Source organism: Leptosomus discolor, chromosome 8 (genome assembly GCF_034619465.1).
Source record: "Leptosomus discolor isolate bLepDis1 chromosome 8, bLepDis1.hap2, whole genome shotgun sequence".
NCBI classification, from domain to species: domain Eukaryota; kingdom Metazoa; phylum Chordata; class Aves; order Leptosomiformes; family Leptosomidae; genus Leptosomus; species Leptosomus discolor.
The window spans coordinates 48,314,589-48,333,250 of record NC_141398.1 but is presented as its reverse complement, the minus strand read 5'-3'; the positions used below and the strand labels follow the sequence as shown (position 1 = coordinate 48,333,250).

The 18,662-nt window shown below is 42.1% G+C and overlaps 1 protein-coding gene across 1 annotated transcript in view; it reads right to left on the bottom strand.

The window, feature by feature from the left end:
- URI1 (URI1 prefoldin like chaperone) overlaps positions 1–14,782 on the bottom strand; it is a 43,061-nt gene extending 28,279 nt beyond the window's left edge. The window contains exons 1-2 of the mRNA XM_086469194.1: positions 14,711–14,782; positions 1,325–1,359 (exon numbers count right to left, since the gene is read on the bottom strand). Coding sequence (XP_086325320.1) covers positions 1,325–1,359; positions 14,711–14,782 — 107 coding nt within the window. The remainder of the gene's footprint in view (positions 1–1,324; positions 1,360–14,710) is intronic.
- Between the last annotated feature and the right edge of the window lie 3,880 nt (positions 14,783–18,662).

Below are 18,662 nucleotides of genomic sequence, written 5' to 3'. Positions count from 1 at the left end.
TTAGAGGAAATAATTGTCACAACTTTCCAAACTTTTAAAAATCTGTTCAAATTTTAAGGCTGTCTGTCAAGTAGTTTATTTCTGAAAAATACTCTCTCTCAGTGAAAGAACGTACATGCAGAATTTCACATGGAACCAAATTGGTACAGACACCGCAAAGCTCCTGAGAAAGTACATGTGCTGGGGATATTCTCCATGACTTCACCACAGCAGCACCAGTAGGCACTTCAATAATATTCCCCTTATTGAAAATTAATGCAGCCTCTGAATTTTAAACATAAATGAAACATATTAGTTTTAAATTATTTTGGCAAACCAATAGTCTGAATTTAATATGATGATGCGTATAGATTGCCTTGATTTTTTTCCTCTTATCCAGTGCTTGCAGCCTACGTGCATTTAAACTAAAAACATTTGATACACACTAAATATAAATTATTTGCTTGGAGATCTTTCAGGCATGAAGAAAAAGCCTCTTAAAATAAATTTAAAATATTATATGCTTGATGGTGTATAACCAAAGGTTTAATCTCACCACTAAAGGGGCAGTTGCTGTGATTCTGCAATAACCCTGCAGACAATAATCAAGACAGCTCCTGTTGTTCTCTCAGTAAAATCATGGTAAACACAGCATGGATATATTGTAATTTGATATCTGTAAGATCAACTGTTATATCTCACAGTAACTCATAAGATAAGATTTCATTCACCATTAAATGTACATTTTCCTCAGATGCCATACAAAACTATTATTTACTAAGCATGTTTTCTATTAACCATAGATTGCCAACAGAGAAAAAAGTGCCCAGAGATAATTTTTTTATGTAACAAACCATTTCTTTCAAAACATTACAAACTAAGCTTTATCACATACTTTACAGGGGGGAAACAAACAGGGAAACATTACTTTCACATTGTTTTAGCACATGGAGTGGGGGAAGCAGAATTTCCCTACTTGCTTCATAGTTAGAAAGCAAACAACAAGAATAATTCATTCTACCCTGGGAGTACCTTTTCACCAGGCAAATTCAGCATTCACCCCACAAGGTTACTTGGGGGAAAATGACGAATGAGCTGGGTATTTAAAACAGGAGTATAAAGACTAAGGCTCAGTGTACTTGTGATTTAAAGTAATGATATCAGAGGAAAATATATACATTTCAAAAAGAGTACACTGCAACAATTCTGAGCGATCACTAACTATAATCCCCAAAACATGCTAGTAGGATTTTGCTATCATTAGAATAAATAGCAATGCTTTACTAAAATGTAACTAGGTTACTCATCAGTATTTTAGGCATGTAATCAAACATTTTTCACTTACCAGTGCTGGATTTTTTCTTGGCAGCTAGTGACCACCTGTCATTAAAACAGATAACTACTCATGAAAAAAGAAGGCTAAGCACACAGCTGCAATGTCAATGCATCACAAACTAGAACAGTAGCTTTACAGATTTGGTGGTGTCTCTATATACATTTTTATTTGTCAGCACAAAGGCATGTGAATGGTAGTTCGTAAGCAGCACACTTTATCACACGCTAATGCAGACCGATAACCACAGAAAAAATTACAGCTTTTCAATTCATATTTTGGTACAATACCTGCTCCATAACTATTAGGTGACACACGATATAAGATAAGTAGTAGTTTGTGCAATCTGCAGATCTATTTTCAGTGTTACAGGTTTGCAGAATAGGAAAACAACATAAATTATAACAAGACATCAATGGAACTTCCATACTCAGTCGTTAAAAAACAAAAACAAATGAAACCCACAGCACCAAAAACATTTTTTTCCTGTATCAGTACATCAACAAATATTTCCACTCGCCATTTTAATTTGAAAAAGCACAAATTAATTTTGCGGTGTTTAAACACAAGGATATTTGACACCATTATGGGCTGCTGACTTCCCTTCTCTTCTTTCTGTGCGTCAAAAAAATGGAAGTTTTAATCTGAATATTCCACTTATTTCTTTATGCCACAGGCTTTCCCAATAGATACAAAATAATTGAGAAAATAAAGTACATTGTTAAAATGAATTTTTTTTCTTTTTTAACTGTATTTTTTAGACTATGTAGATACAGCAAGCAGACAAGATGCTGAAACCTGTGACCTTCTCTGCCATAATTAGGTGGAGATTTTGTCTTTCAAAACATATTCTGATCTCTGAATAATGGTTACCAAAAATATAGCACAAACAATTTCATTCAATTATATGAAATGCAATGAAGCCATGAGGCAATTAAACATGTCTAGACATCTCCTCAATATAAGCATTTTCTAGATTTTTTTTTTTACAAATTTCATTTTTCCTATAGCCAAAATAATGCTAACATTTGAAAGCAATTAATGAGAAAATTTGCCGAGAAAACAATAACATACATTCAAGTACCACTGAAATCACTGGAGCAGATAATTCTTTTTTTTTTCCCAAACAACAGAATGAAAGACAATTTTTTTTTTAGTCAGCATATGTGCAGCTATTGCGGAACAGATCTCAAGACTTTCTACTCATATAAGAGTATGAAAAAAATGGAATTACTTTGCGAACTAATAATTCTTTAAAGAGAATAAAGTACTTAAATGAAAAGGATCAGCTCTACATTTGTGGTTACGCTACTTCATAATCTATCAGGAAATTCAGCAAGGTAGCTCGTCCCACGCAAGCCAAGTTTAAATTTATCATTCACTTTAAACTCCTATAAATCAAATGTCTAGCAAATATTTTCCTTAATGTGCTAGCTGACTATTTTTAAGGTTACGAGTAAATATACAGACTTCTACAGGACATCAACTCAGAAATCTAATTCATGCTATTAACATTAAGCCCATTTTAAGAGTAAAGTTTCCATAAAAGGTATAAATCATACAGCACAGCAGTGTTTGATAACAATGCTAACAGACAATGGAGCCCACCACTAACAAGTAGAAGAGTTAGAGCTTATTCTACCAACACCCTTCATTCTTTCAGATTTTGAAGTACACAACATAATTAAGCACACAAAAATGTTTATGAAAGTCCCAGTTTAATTGCCCCATTACAGATGAAGATGGAGAAGACAGGAAGCTTTCCATTCCCAATACATGACTTTCCATGCATGAAGTGAGCTAAAAGCACAAAAAGAAAAGCCCTGCAAACCATAAGAGCAGCATGTTCATTAACCTCTACATGATAATCCTTTCGTAGCTGCATATTAACTAGTTACATATTCATAATCATTTACATTATTTAGAGGACCTTGTATGAAAATTTCGAGGCTATATCCATTAGCTACAATGTTAAAGGTTACAGAAGATAGTCTACGTAATGTTTCCAGGAAGCTTTTTTAATTAGTAAATATGTAAATTTGGCACATATGCTTTTTATGTTTTTTAAAAATAGTCCATCAGTAAAACAGCACAGGGGCATATGCCGTTTCCATCGCCCTTTATCCCCTTAAAAGAAAAAAAAAAAAAAAAAAAAAAAAGAAAAATCAATAACACCAATCAATTTTAATTTAATTCTTCTTCTTTGATATAATCTCTCTTGAAGGGATACTAAAGGGTGGAACCAACAACAAACCTTTTCGTTTCAGTGGTCAGCATAAAATGAGACCTTTTACAGAAGTGCTAAAATATACCACCTTAAAAATGTTTCAGGCTGCACTTCTGGAACTAAACTCTATTAAAAAAACAGAGAGAGAATAAATATTGAAAAACAGATGGAGATCAATTATGCATATGTCCTTTATTAGGTCAGTCCCACTGTTTGGATAACAACTGGTCTTATCACAGCAAAGAAAAAAATAGATAAATATATAAACAAATCTTTGATTCTTTGCCTTTAATCAAACACAGAAAAATCATTAGTCTATCTTCCACACATAATTTATATCTAGAGTTACAATTAAAGAATGAAAGTTCCTTTCAGAGTAAATAAAATAAATGACCTATTTGTTTGTTCATTTGACTTCAATTTGTCTGGACACCTAGTGACAACTATCCATTACTTTTAAGACATCGTAGTGGAAATGGTATCAACAAACTTTAAATTCTCCCCTTTTAGGCATAAAAATGTAGGAGTTTGTAAATGCATGCGGTTATCAATGGCTTATCTGTATACTAAAATATTTATTAAACTACTCTTGCAGCTAACTTAGCATTACCTCATCATGGGTTTGGTTATTAAAACAGGATCCACTGTCAGAAAACACACTCTACAGTCTTAAAAGAAAGCAAATGGGCAAACACTTTGTTTCCTTCCTTTCCTCCCAACAGCAACTTGTTAAAATTTAGTGCTTCTCAAGCCCCTGACTGGACAGAGCCATAGTATCATCGTATCATTAGCCAAAGACTTCATTAGCTGTCTGAAGGCAGAAAATTTCTTTTGACCGCAACACCTTTGTCTTTCCAATCTATCTATTTATATTCCACTTTCTCTGTGATCTTCCATCTGAAGAGCTCAAAAACTTTTCCACAAATTAAAGTGTACGGCACTTTGGAAAAGCACTGCACCAATTTTGCAGGCTGAGTAACTTAACCACCAACAATGGTCAGGAACAGGGCTAGAAACAGAAAACAGATCTCCTAACTCAGCAGCCAGGCTCTACAATCACTTGCAACATTTCCTTGGGAATGAAGACAGGTGAGAACAATGCTGTAGCATTGTAATGGGTTTGCATGGCAAGGTTTTGGTTACAGGGGTGGCTCCCGTGAGAAGCTGCTAGAAGCTTCCCCTATGTCTGATACAGCCAATGCCAGCTGGCTGTAAGATGGACCCGCTGCTGGCCAAGGTCAAGCCCATCAGGGACAGTGGTAATGCCTCTGTGATAACATGTTTAAGAAGGGGAAAAGTTGTTGCACAAGAGCAATTATAGCAGGAGAAAGGAGTGAGAATATGAGAGAAAGAACTCTGTAGACACCAAGGTCAGTGAAGAAGGATGGGGAGGGGAGGTGCTCCAGGCACCAGAGCAGGGATTCACCTGCAGCCCGTGGTGAAGACCATGGTGAGGCAGGCTGTCCCCCTGCAGCCCATGGAGGTTAACAGTGAAGCAGACATCTGCCTACAGCTCGTGGAGGGCCCCACACCAGTGCAGGTGGATGCCCAAAGCATCTTGTGACCTCGTGGGAAGCCTGCACCAGAGCAGGCTCCTGGCAGGACCTGTGGCCCCATGGAGAGAGAAGCCCATGCTGGAGCAGGTTTGCTGACAGGACTTGTGACCCCGTGGGGGACTCACGCCGGATCAGTCTATTCCTGAGGGACTGCACCCTGTGGAAGGGACCCACGCTGGAGCAGTTTATGAAGAACTGTAGCCCATGGGAAGGACTCACACTGGAGAAGTCATGGACAACTCTCCCATGAGAGGGACCCACACTGGAGCAAGGGAAGAGTGTGAGGAGTCCTCCCTGTGAGAAGCAAGGAGCAGCAGAAACAACATGTGATGAACTGACCACAACCCCCATTCCCTGTCCCCTTGTGCTGCTCAGGGGGAGAAGGTAGAGAAACTGGAAATGAAGTTAAGCCTGAGAGGAAGGGAGGGGTGGGGGGAAGGTGTTTTAAGATTTGGTTTGATTTCTCATTACTCTTCTCTGATTTGATTGGTAATAAATTACATTTTTTCCCCAAGTCGTGTCTGTTTTTCCCATGATGGTAATTGCCGAGTGATCTCCCTGTCCCTATCTCGACCCACAAGCCTGTTGTTGTATTTTCTCTCCCCTGTCCACCTGAGGACGGGGAGCCATAGAGCAGCTTTGGTGGGCACATGGCACCCAGCCAGGGCCAACCTACCAGAAGCATGAAGCCGATTCTGACCTGTATGTGCCCACGGGTCTCTAACCTGTTCCAGATTACTCCACCTTTTCCCAGCAGGTCCTCACCCTCATGTACAAGGGTTTCTTCCACCTTGTTTTTCCTTCCCTGTTGCTTCTGCACATGCTCCCATTACTAACCGCTGAATATAATTCTCTGTGGTGCTTCTGATTATCAAGGGGATGCACAAATAGTTCTGCCCTCCTCTCCAGTCCGAGATCATTTTGTTTCATTTAGGTAGTTCTTGAAGGTGGAGTGCATGCAGGCGAATGTCTCTACTACGCAGCTAGGCACTGCCTACAAAGGTGATGGGTTTAGGTCCTTGAGGGTAATTCTTCTCTCTCTCATTTGTTCTGAAGAGCAATAAGGCAAGCTGTCAAGTTAGAATTTTATTTATGTCTCAGCTCATGAAAAATTATAAGCAGCAGAACTGGTACTGGTCTCATGTGTAGACTGTTTCAGGTACCAATGCTAAACCTGTTGTATCCAAGTCACACAGCTATGTTCAAGTCTAAAGAACTAGAAACTGGTATTTTTAAGATGAAAGTTAATTTCAACAAAAATGATGAAAATAAAAATGCCCCATCAGATTCGGAAGAGTTCCTAAGTGAACGAGAGGCTATTTCCACACCTGTGGGTATGAATGTGGAAATACACAGCATGTCACAAAAGCAAAGTTTCCGTTTAAACAAATTGCAAGTTAGGCATCTAAGAAGCCAAGTAAATGTGTGCTGCTTCTATATGCATACTTGAGTATTTTGCTTCAAAACTGTGGCTCATGATCTGGCTAGTCTTCTGAAATTAGAAGCTAGGGACACAGATCTAATCCCATCTCTGATTCTATTTCTTCTATATGGCCTTGAGCAAATCACAACCTCTCAGTCTACATTTCTTCATCTGCAAAATGGGGATAATAGTATTAACCTACCCACCTCAGAGTGTTTAATGATGATTAATTAATGTGAGAAAAGCACTCTAAAGATGTAAGAGCACTATATAAGTGATAAAGCATTATTTACCACTTGAAAAGTAATCTGAATAAAATCAGATATGCAAGTAATTTGTTTACATGTAGCAATAATATAATTTGTGACTATTTAATCTTGAATTAGGCTCACTTTAAACATCCCTTTCAATCACATTTCCAGTTACTTAGGGAAAATGACAGTATGGAATACTTTTTGTGGAAGCAGCGCAAGTAATGAGGTGGTAATTAAAGTAAGGGTCTAATAAAGTCTAAACCAAATGATTTGCCTTCAGGAGATTGTCCCTGCCATTTGGGACTGTGTAAATATCTCCGTCTCGACCTTGGTTCTGTTGTTCAGAACCTTCCATGAACTACATTGGAAGCGTATGTTAGTTTTCTGAAATGCAGATCCACGTTTGCAAGGCTCATGATAAATCCAAGATAATTTCTGCTACTGACCTAATTCAGATGGCTCCAACTCTGCACAGTTTTAACTGCTTAACCTTCTACATTTGAGTATTTACTGCAGCTGATACAGGCATATCAGCTGCCTCCTTCTGTAAATGTTTGCAGTATCAAAACCCACTCTGCCATGCAACTCATGCATGAGATCTCTCTGCCGCACCCCCAAACCCTAAAAGTTTACCGATGAAATAACCAGTTCACAATATGACTTTACATTACAGAAGAACACTAATGGGTGGTCAAATATTTAATCCTCTCTTGGTAACAAGGATGTAACAAGCCACATGCAAAATAAACATTTAAAATGAATTTTCATTTCTTCCTCTAGGAAACTACACAGTACTTGCCTAAAACAGCAATCACTGATGGAGAAAGACAGAATTAACATTTGTACAATTGTTTTTCCTAGAGCACCATTTTCAATCAAAAAATGAAATAAAACTATTAAAAGTTCTTCAGTCTGTTGGCACACTGTATGATCTAATGGAGAAAGAAGAAAGCATTTCTGAGGTCTCATATTCACTTATTAAATCATATTACTCAAAAACACTACATTTCAACAAATTATTAACATAAATCTCCCTTTGGGTGGAAACTTGCCTTTTGAAGAAATGTGTTTGGGAAGAATACTGAAGGAAAAGAGAGACTGAAAGAAATTTGAATCATGGCAAACATTTATTTCTAAAGGAAAATATCTTATTTAAAAATATAACCACAATTTTTACCTTTCTCTACAAGAAAACATGAAGATCTACTATTTTTATATTAATTGTGTACACACAAGTGGGCCTTTCAGTTCTGCAGAAAAAATAACTATTTGTAGTTATGTAGTAGTACATTATTATTATTTATCAAGAAATACAAACCAAGTTCTGAACAAAATTATTTTGGGGAGATTAAAACTCCTACTTGAAACATCTAAGAATTATAAAGCAGGCAGAAAATGCCTCATCTCTGCTTTGCCAGCTGGGAAATTCTGCCTACTCAAGACTATTTTACGTTGTGACCACTGCTACGGTTATAGGTCATGCAGACAAATGGCATACAGTTACCTTGCAGTAAGCATGGCACACATTAAGCGTGGCAGCCCACTCCCCTGTGACAGCCAGGCAGACAGTGTCAGCTTACACAAGCCAGCACCCTTCTTCCTCACTTCCAACCGTGAGTTCCCAACACCTTTATGCTGTTTTACTGTTTGTCAGTCCGCTCTGGGAGTCATTTCAACTCACAAACCCAGGAAAAATCCCAAAGGCAACAGGATTTTTTCTGCTCTGTGAGTGTAATTAGCTTTGAACAAACTGAACTGGTGCAAGCAAGTAACAAACTGGAGTAAGGTCTCATCTCTCCCTGGTAGCAAGTCAGTATCCATGTCATGTAACTTCACCTGACCCTCCTCTATGAGGACAGGCTGAGGGAGTTGGGGTTGCTCAGCCTGGAGAAGAGAAGGCTCTGGGGACACCTTAGAGCGGCCTCCCAGTACTTAAAGGAGGCCTACAGGAAAGGTGGGCCGGGACTCTTTATCAGGGATTGCAGTGATAGGATGAGGGGTAACGGTTTCAGCCTGAAAGAGGGGAGATTTAGATTAGATATTAGGAGGAAATTCTTCACTGTGAGGGTAGTGAGACAGTGGAACAGGTTGCCCAGAGAAGCTGTGGCTGCCCCTCCCTGGCAGTGTTCAAGGCCAGGTTGGGATGGGGCTTTGAGCAACCTGGTCTAGTGGAAGGTGTCCCTGCCCATGGCAGGGGGTTGGAACTAGATGGTCTTTAAGGTCCCTTCCAACCCAAACCAGTCTATGATCTTGAGACTGAGCTAAGGAACTCATAACTTAGTATTTTAGCTTACTTCAGGTAAACATATTCATGTGGCTACATCATATCCAAGCTAGCTCAGATCCCAAGACAGCAGCAGACCAACATAAGCATAGAATTCCCATGATCTAACTTACTGAACATCTCCAGCAGGTTTTGCAAGCTCTTATGTAGTCTATGGTGTGACAACTATGCTGCTAGCAATACCAGAGTTAACTAGCCTAAAATTGAGATGAGGTGTGGCACCCACCTCATAGACATACCTTCAGGCTGTGGTTCAACATTCAGCTGCAGTCCTGAGTAAACTAGTCATCATCCCTCCCTGTCTCCAGCTACTCAGTTCCACCATCTTATCCTTCTAACCCCGACAAAATCTCCCAGCAGACATTGCTTGTGATGCTGCACAATCAACCACATCAGGGAACCACACTGGCTGAAAAGTAATCCAGGAAGAAGCATAAAAGTCAACAACAAAGTTTGGTTTTAAGCTGGATCCCAACGCAGGTCACTGAGCAGCATCACAAACGTGCCACCCTAAAATTGCTAAAAGGCAGAAACAACCACAAAAATCCCTAAGATTAAAAAGCTGTTCACCAAACTAAACTCCTTCCTGTGATCATTACTGAATTTTTTGAACAAGGGACTGAGACTGTTACTCACAACTGCTCTAACTTGGTAAGAGCACGGCCATGGCTCAAAGGGCCAGTCCAGTCTCACCCATCGCTGGCTCTGCACTTCCCTGGCCACATTCGTGCTGGCATCTGACATGACCATTCTGGCATGTGTTACTGAATTCCTCTTACCTCGCAGCAGTCTGATCACAAGTGTTAGTACAAAAGTGGTGGAGGGATTCATCCTTTTTATGACAGTGAAACTGCAGCCCATGCTAACAGACAAGAGGAACCACAAAACCACCAACTGCACAGTGCAGCCAGGTGTCCTGATGCTCCACCACAAGAAAAAAATGAAGTCTTAGTGCAGTTGTTGCTCTGAGGGCCCCAAGATGGCAAGCTCCAAGCTAGCATATCCATCCGCAAGACTGGAGCTTCCGATTAAAACAAAACATTTTCACAATCTCAAAAGAGAAAAGAAATACATGAGGCAACGGGTACCCAAGTCAATCTGAGAAGACAGGTTATGAGCACAAATTCTGGAATGGAGACCTGCAAAGACGCTAGAGATACTAAAGACTATTCCCAAACAGTACACTGGTCACTGCATCTACTCACAGAATCTGTGGACAGCTATAGGAGCAGCACAATTTAGTATCATTTAAATTTTGCGCATATAATCTCATCTACATATTTTAGTTACCAGTGAGGCAGGACACACACAGACTGGCCCACTCCAGAATAAAGGCAATGCTCTTTAAACTCTTTTGTGAAGTTTGACTTTAGTTATCGTTAAAAAAAACTATTTAAGATCTGTTAATTTATTTCACTATTCTTGACACTATATAAACTAGTGGATAATTAATTCACACTACTAAGAACATCAACAAATGTTGACTACGAAAAGTAAAAGTGATGATCAATTAACACTGGAGGAATAGTAAGTATTATAATGAAAGCTTCCAGATAACGACTGCATTAGCCCTTTTACTTTAAAGTAGCACATGAGAAAACACTATTGGAACCCACCATTACAAAAAAGCACCGGACAAGGTGGAGTGGATGTCATCACAAGTTTCTGAAGAAGTAATTGTCCAGGTACCTTTTTAAAAGGAATATGACAAATGAAGCTTCAGAGACATCCTTTTAAAAAGGAGCATGTCAAACCAAGCTTCAGACACTCTCTTAATTTTTCTCAAACAGTTATTGTGCAAAATGAAGTCCTAGTGCACTGCTGACTTGTACCTAGGCTTTCTCTAGATTGTTAATGTGGACATAGGCTGGAAAAAGTGCGATGGCCTGGGAGACAGTGCACTGGAAAGCATGCTGAATCTCCTCTGCTGAGTCCGCAGGCAAGCAGTTCCAGATTCCCAGTGGCTCCTGCAGCATCATGAAGTGTACAAGACCCTACCCAGCCTCGCTGCTCTTTTTTGGACTTCAGGAATAGCTTTAGAACTGCCAAGTTGCTGATTTCATAGCACAGATATTACTTGAAAAAGACTTAAACAGAAGCAGCCAGCCCCAGAAATAATTCATGTAAGAAGAAAATAAAACAATTTAAAAGTGTAAGTTTAGGATTCTGTGATTTGTTTCCCCACAACCCACGCACAAGTTGTTTAACTGTTAAAAAACTGCAAGTACCCAGCATCTTGAAAACAATTTGGAAATTAAAGATCATACAGCTCTACCACTTAAATTCATAAAAATTAAGAATAGGTTATAATACACAGTGGCCAATAAGTTACAGTAATAGCTGCACTAAATCTAATCTGCTTTGTTGTCACGATGAGTGACAGGAGAGTCACTTCCTTGTCCTAATTTTCCTAAAAGGAAAATAAAAAAATGTGTTTGCCAGTGCAATACACACATACAAAAAAATATCATATTGCCAGCTAACACCAGAATCCTTCAGATTCCCCATGCCTGTGTTTGCACTCTACCAATGTCTCTTGGGTCTAATTGGTTCTGTAATGTCTCCCATTATGCGTTATCTTCATTGCATTGCTCAGAAACTATAGAATGCATCAGCCCACTGTAAATTCACTGTCTACACAAGTCTTACCAAATCATACAGATCTGACTTGTTAGCCTCCTATCAGTTAGTAATCCCAACCCATTTGATTGTGGGAATAAGTGTATATCAAACATCATGTTTAAATGCAGGCTCTATAGCATGAGAATCCACCTATTTAAATATTCATTTTATAATTCCTGTACTAACTTGCAATAGATTTAACGCAGTATTTCCAGCTAACTTATATTGCTTTTGCAAGTAATCCATGAAACATATGTTATATTCTTCTTATAGAAATACTCAAAACTTTACGCTGGCACTGTGCTTCCAATTATGGTCTTTATCACGAAAATTACTAGATATTCTTCTATAATTTATCCCCAAGATACACATTCTAAGTCATGTTTTTATACAAAGTGCCTTTAGTGGGAGCACTGAAAATTGCTTTTAACAGTTTGGTCTTACTATCACTAGAAATTAACAAGATGAAATCTGTCCAACAGGCAAGCAGTCCTAAACAAGAATTAATATTACTTTTCACCAGGGGTCCTAAACCTGGAAGTTGCGGCCTGAATCACATTAAAGATAGAAAGTCATGAACATCCTGTTCTTTTAATATTTTTAAACAGGAAGGAAGCCTCAGCTCACGTGTTCTCCAGAGCAGCTCTTTAGCAGGAGCTCAAACTCGTAGCTGAACGAGGGTTGTACAATGGCTTGGATGCTAAAATAATCAACTGCAATTCAAATATTCTCTTTAATTCTGCAGATAGATAACACTGTATTTCACCACTACACTAAAGGTTGCCTTGAGACTACTGTGAATAAATAGGTTTCTTTACACTTAATCAAGCATCACCGGGACAGCACAACATCACAGTAATTACAAGAAATACATGTGCCTGCTTAAATGCCAGTATATAGAGATACAGTTCTGGCTAAATAACTTTACTATTTGTTATGTTGCTCATACTACGATTAGTAGTTCACCAAAGTATTGGATAACTAATTCTCCCTCATCTTTGTGCTAAGACCAAAACATGAGCCTTCAACTTCAGTAATTTTGTATGAAAAATATGAATCTCTGAAAACAGGCAGCTGAAATGAAAAGACCTCCTCCATCTTAAAATACAGTATTTTTGTAACTGAAAATACAGTTGTAATCCAATTATATATATTCATTGCATAGAGGGAAAGTCTACTATATCTTCATCATGACACTCCATTGTAACCAAGATATGTAGTTCTTTAGTATAATTTCATATTGAAGCTGAAGTGTTCAATTTTTTTTAGCCAATTTGCAGAAATTATGTAAAGTTTCCCTACGATAAAATATAATTTTGGTACATCAGCCTAACAGAGGCTTAATTAATGGTCTCCTGGGCCTCTTTTCCACTGGAGCAGATCTGTTTAAGAGTCTTAAACTTGCTTACAGAGGGGTCTTACCATGAACCGGGAATAATTCTATGTGCTTGTGACAGACATCCACTTACACATTAGGCCTGACTGACACTAATGTACCAGAGAAATTATTCTTCACCAAATTCTACCACCTTGAAAATTAACTGAAAGAGCCCAAGCAGACGAGTTACTACCACCAATTACTGGCATAATGGGTTACTCTCCGTGCAGAATGGACAACGCAGAGTATCCCAGCAGATCCTCTCATTGTTCACCCAAATCAATGGTCAGTTGGTTACACAGATCTTTCAGTAATGATCTAACACGCTACTCAAAACCAGATACATTTCTGCACACAGTGCTCCACACAAGGCAGATTTTTTACAGCACATGTTACTCGGTTTTTTTACTCTTAACTAAACCAGCATGTGACAAAGCAATACACCCTGAAGATAAAGCCCTCCATTATAAGCGAGGAGCTCTAATGTGCATCTTGGAAGCAGTTTTAAAAAATTTTAGTCATAGGAGAAAAACTAGCAGGAGAATTTCAAGGTGCGCAGACTGGGCAAACGTGCTTGTGCCAATAATACACTGAACGTGACCACAGATGGAACACAGTGACTCCCACACCAATACAGAGCTCACTGCAAGGTTGGGACCTACGAGCCCAAAATCACACTCCTTAAATTAGCAGGGCCCTCTCGCCTTCGATCACGAGTGTAATCTGCAGGAAAAGGTATCTCAAGTTTGTATTATGGCCACATGCAGAACCAGCCTCTGAACTCTGAGGAATCATTTTGGCAGAGGAGTCTGGCTGTTTCAAGCCTATTTCAAATGTAATCAATGCTTTTTAAGGCAATTCATGAACAATTAATGTTTGGTACACCCTGTCAAGTTGCCCATGAGGTGACCCAGTTCAGAGACGCCCACTGGGCCTTGCACAGGGCCTACTCACAGGACTGTGTTTTAAAAAGGTGTGTGGTTGGCCCTGCGACCGGAAAAACCAGCGAGAAGCAGGAAGAGAGTGAAACACGAGTGTGTAAGAGCGCTGTGTGTGCACGGTACATGTTTACGCCACTGTAACGGTCTCCGAGGCGTCTTAGGGCAAGCGGACAGCAGAGTGCAGGGTGTGCGAGGGCAGGCCCGGCGCCTCCCCAGCGCTCCCGCAGACTTCCACCCCTGCTACCTCCCGGTCAGCTGCCTGACGTATGCCGTTTTAGATGGCACTTCGGCACCGCCACGGCTGCCAACACGCTACCGGAGCTCTACACCCCGCCCGGGCCGAGCCGCACGCCTCCCGGCGCCCTTTCTCCCCGCGGAGGCGGTCTCGTAACGGGCTGGCAGGGGAGCGCCGGTCCGGCCCGTTCCCGGGGACGTTCCGGGTGGCCACGGCCCGCCGGGGAGCGACGGCGGCCACGACCCACCTCGACCGCCAACCGTGACGTCAGCGCCGTCACGTGCCCGCCCGCCGCACGCAGGCCCCGGCGCGTGCCGCCGGGGGCCGCCGCCGCCGCCCCCCCGCCACGCCGCGGGAGCCGCCGCCCCCCCCACACCCCCCGTCGGGCCCGGCCCGCCCGGCCACCGCCCCGCGCCCCCGCCCGCGCCCCCCCTCCCCACGCTGCGGCCCGGCCCGGCCCGGCGGCCGCGGCCTTTACCTTTTCGTGCTCCTGGCGGAGGCGGCCCACCAGCGCGGGGCTGAGCGGCGAGGCGCCGCCGGGGGCCTCCATGCCCGCCGGGCCGGACCGGTAGTCTCTCAGGGAACCACTCCGCGGCGCGGAGGGGGCGGCGAAGGGGAGAGGCGGCCGGGCCGATCTCCTCAGCAGGGCGAATGAGTCCTATAGAAATGTTTGTGGAGGGCGAAGCGCCGGCTCCAGAGCCGCATCCACGCGGGGGCCGCCGCCGCCTGGGCCCGGGGCGCCGCTGCCGGGGGAAGCATCTCACACTCGCATTCTGGGCCGCGCCGCCGCCTGGGCCCGGCTCCCGCTGCGCCGGCGGGCCGGGAGAGCGCCGTCAGCTCGGTGCCGGCCGCCGCCTGCCGCCGCCTGCCTGCTGCACTCTGGGTAGCCAGCCAGCCCGCCAGGCGGCCCGCCGCGCCCGCGGGAGGCACCCGGCTGCGAGCCGCGAGAGGCGGGCGCTCCCCACCCCCTGCCCGGCGCCGCGCCGCCGGCACCGGCGGCTGCCCCTGCCGCCGTCGCCCGGCCCCCGCGACGGGGTCGAGCAACCCCTTGGGGGCGATCGGCGGCCTCGCCCGGGGCACGGCCTGTGCCTGAGCCCGGCGCCCGCGCGGGGACTAGGGCTCGGCGGTGCCGCGGCCTGGCAGCGCTCGGTCGCCCTGGTGCCCGCCGCCCTGCACTCGCTCGGGCGCAGGCCTGAGGTTCACAAAACCGAACCGTCGTCTGCACGGTGTTTGGTCGGCCTACGATAATCCTAGGTACGCATAAGCACAACGATATGACTTTCATAACAGGGAGGTGATGTCACAGTAACTGATCTCTGAATGCCTGCTTACATTGTCAGGACGTCTGACAGTGAATAAACAGTAGGTTGCTGTGACCTGAAGGATTGCAAAATATTTTTAGGTTCACTGAAATGACTTAGAGCAGCACTCGGGCTTGCCTACGTGGAAAAGTCACTGCATGGGAAGCAAGTGGCAGACAGTCACTCTTGGAGTACCACAGAGTAATTTATGTGCAATGAATTCATTAGCTAATTTTGTGACTAGCATTAGACACATACAACCTAACACATTGGTAATGGCATGGAGCCATATTTTACCAGCATGCTGAAGATTGAATAACCACAAGGTGCTTGATTGCCTGCTGCAACTCTAGCAAGTGTATGTTAACTTCTATCCACTAGACACCACATGGACAGGTTCAGTTGCAGTAGACCTTGTGGTTAGTGCTGCCTATATCCATCGGATGAACAGGGGTTTGTAAACACCCCGCATATGTATTTGCCAGCAGAGTAGGGGGGTTTATATTGTCTCCCCCACAGGCGCTAGCAGGTACATCATAAGATGGAGGTACAAAGGTGCATCTTCACTGAGTTTAGATCAGGGGTTTTCTTCGTCTGCAAAAGGAACAACATTTCCTTTCCACGAGCAGAACTAACCCTGTATCAACCACAAAACTGTTTGTGTTATATGCAGAACATAGTATGTGCTGTGCACTTTCCTAAATCCAGGTTCCCATCCCCCCTAAAGAACTTGTTAAAGCTCTACAGATGAGGAATTTAGAAACAATTTTCAAAGCATGGTTACTCAAGCTGGAAGTTAGCTTTCAGCCAGACTTTAATACAGCTTCCAATATTGCAAATAAAAATTTGCAACTGCAGCTGGGTAGTTTGGTTTATGAAATAACTACATCCATAATCTTCAGGAATAATTGAAAGTTATCTGAAATCTCTGGCACGTATTTGTCACCAAGGGATTCTGGAGCCTCTGAATGGACATGAGACATCTATATGTTGTCATTAGAAAACAACTCACCATCAAAAGAATACCTCAAGTTTAAATAGGTTATACAAATCTTGTGATCCTTCTGAATGCTCATAGTAGCTGACTTCCTTTCAGCCTGCTTAGAACCTCTTCTAAACTTTTCTCCAGATAACAGGGCTCACAGAGGAGATACTACAAATACAGGTAATTTTTAAATGCTCTAGTTTGATCCTATTTTATCTCAACTCAATTGGAGGACAAACAAGATGCACAACAAAGACACTTAATCTAAGATTTTAATTTTTTGCCTGGCATAACAAAAAAGCACGTAACAAGAGGAGCCACAAAGTAGGAATTTCATGTCACAAGACTCATTTCTAAGTGGAATGTAAAGGCGTACAATCATTTGTTTCCCGTTGCAAAGCGTTTGCCATTTCACATGCCACTAGCACATCATTTAGTCACTAAATGTGTTGCGTTCAAGACTTCTGACGGTTGGCCAAACTAAGAGGCTACATCGTTATCAGAGTAATGACTGTATGCATTTGGTTGTACTGATGATAGTATGGAATTATTTACTGGGTCCTTGTGTACATTTTGTTTTTCATCTGCCAATGAAGAAATGTTTTAATAGTGACAAACAGATGGGAGACAACATTTGCCAAAGAGAAGCACGAAGCCTGACTCTGGGTCACATTCTTTTGCACTTATAACCTGTACAAAACTATTGTCACCACTGAAACTATGGAATATAAAAATAAATCAAATTGAAATTTGGCCTTCTGAACTGCAGATTTTTGTTTACTTGTTTACAGCACTAAATCTTATGTGCCCTGCCAGATGATTTTTGTAAAACCTTGGGGAAAACTCTGGAGAACTCTCTGTAGTTAAGTGAGGGAATAGCAAATAAGCAAAGCTTACATGTTCTCTTGCAAGTGGATAGCTTAGCAGTCAGCAGATATTCCTGTACTGTAGCCGAAGATGTGGCTGCTGGCAGAACTCCTACCAGAACACAAGCTATCTAGATCGGATGAGCTTTTGAGAATGAGAAATCAGTGTCATATTTTTGGTTTTGGTATAAATGGGTCAGCTCTATCTGTGAGAGCAGAGGATTAGAAGCAAAAGTTTTGGAGAGGTCAAGTTAAGTTTGCAGCAGAGAACCTCGCACCAGGGCTCTGGGTCAAAAGGCATTATTCTTTGGCAAAGAAGTCTGTGCCTTCCCCTGTATTCCTTAAACGTCGTTCACCACCACTGCAAAGAGGGCAGGCACAACGGAAGAGGAAAAAAAGGAGAGGACAAAAAGGGAAGACAGATGGGGGAAAATGCCTGAGAGAAACAAAGGTGAAACCATGTCATCTCTGCTTTGGAAGACCAGAAATTTAGGTCTAAAAACATGGATTGCAACAAAAAGTCATGGATGAGGACAAGAAGGTGAAGAACCAGGTCATCGTTGGAGCTCGTGCATGTGTGCACATACATGCAGAGCTATGCAAACAACAGTTGCGTTTGGACTGGCTGGAAAATGAGTACCAGGGAAAAAGTGACACAAAGGAGATCATCATTATCAAGCTAGAAAGTAAGTTATTCTGAGACAGACCTCCCACGAGAGGAGCGCATCTTTGTAAAACAAGATGCAACCTATGAAGACCACCTCTGTGGTCAGCACGTGGAGACAGTCTGGTAATGTGAATAGTGAGTAAACTCCCCAGGCCAGTGGCACTCCTTGTTCTGCTTTAGGAAAATTTCCTACTCTCTTCTGGCATGAAATGGACATGCTAGAACTGTTGAGTCTTCTCTTGGATCTGACTCTGAACTAAATGTTTCCAGGTTTTTGGTTGGGTTCTTTTTTTTTTTGGTTAAACGACTGTTACAACATAGTGCATCACTGTGGTTGTAGACAACCTGCCTTTTACATGGCTGACTACAAGACTTGAAGCAAGGCATAGCACTAATTCTAATGGACAGTTCATGAACAATATTGCTGCAGTTAGAACAAAAAAACCACTCCAGTATCCTCATGTTAAAGCTAACTCAGTCAAAATGCCTTAAGACCAGTTCCATCTTAGAATTTTATGTAATTCTGTCTCTAATACTCACTGTGCATGCTCATTTTGAGCTTTTAGCAGCTCTCAAGTCCCTTTTAGAGATTAAAAGCCTTTCTTGGTTGC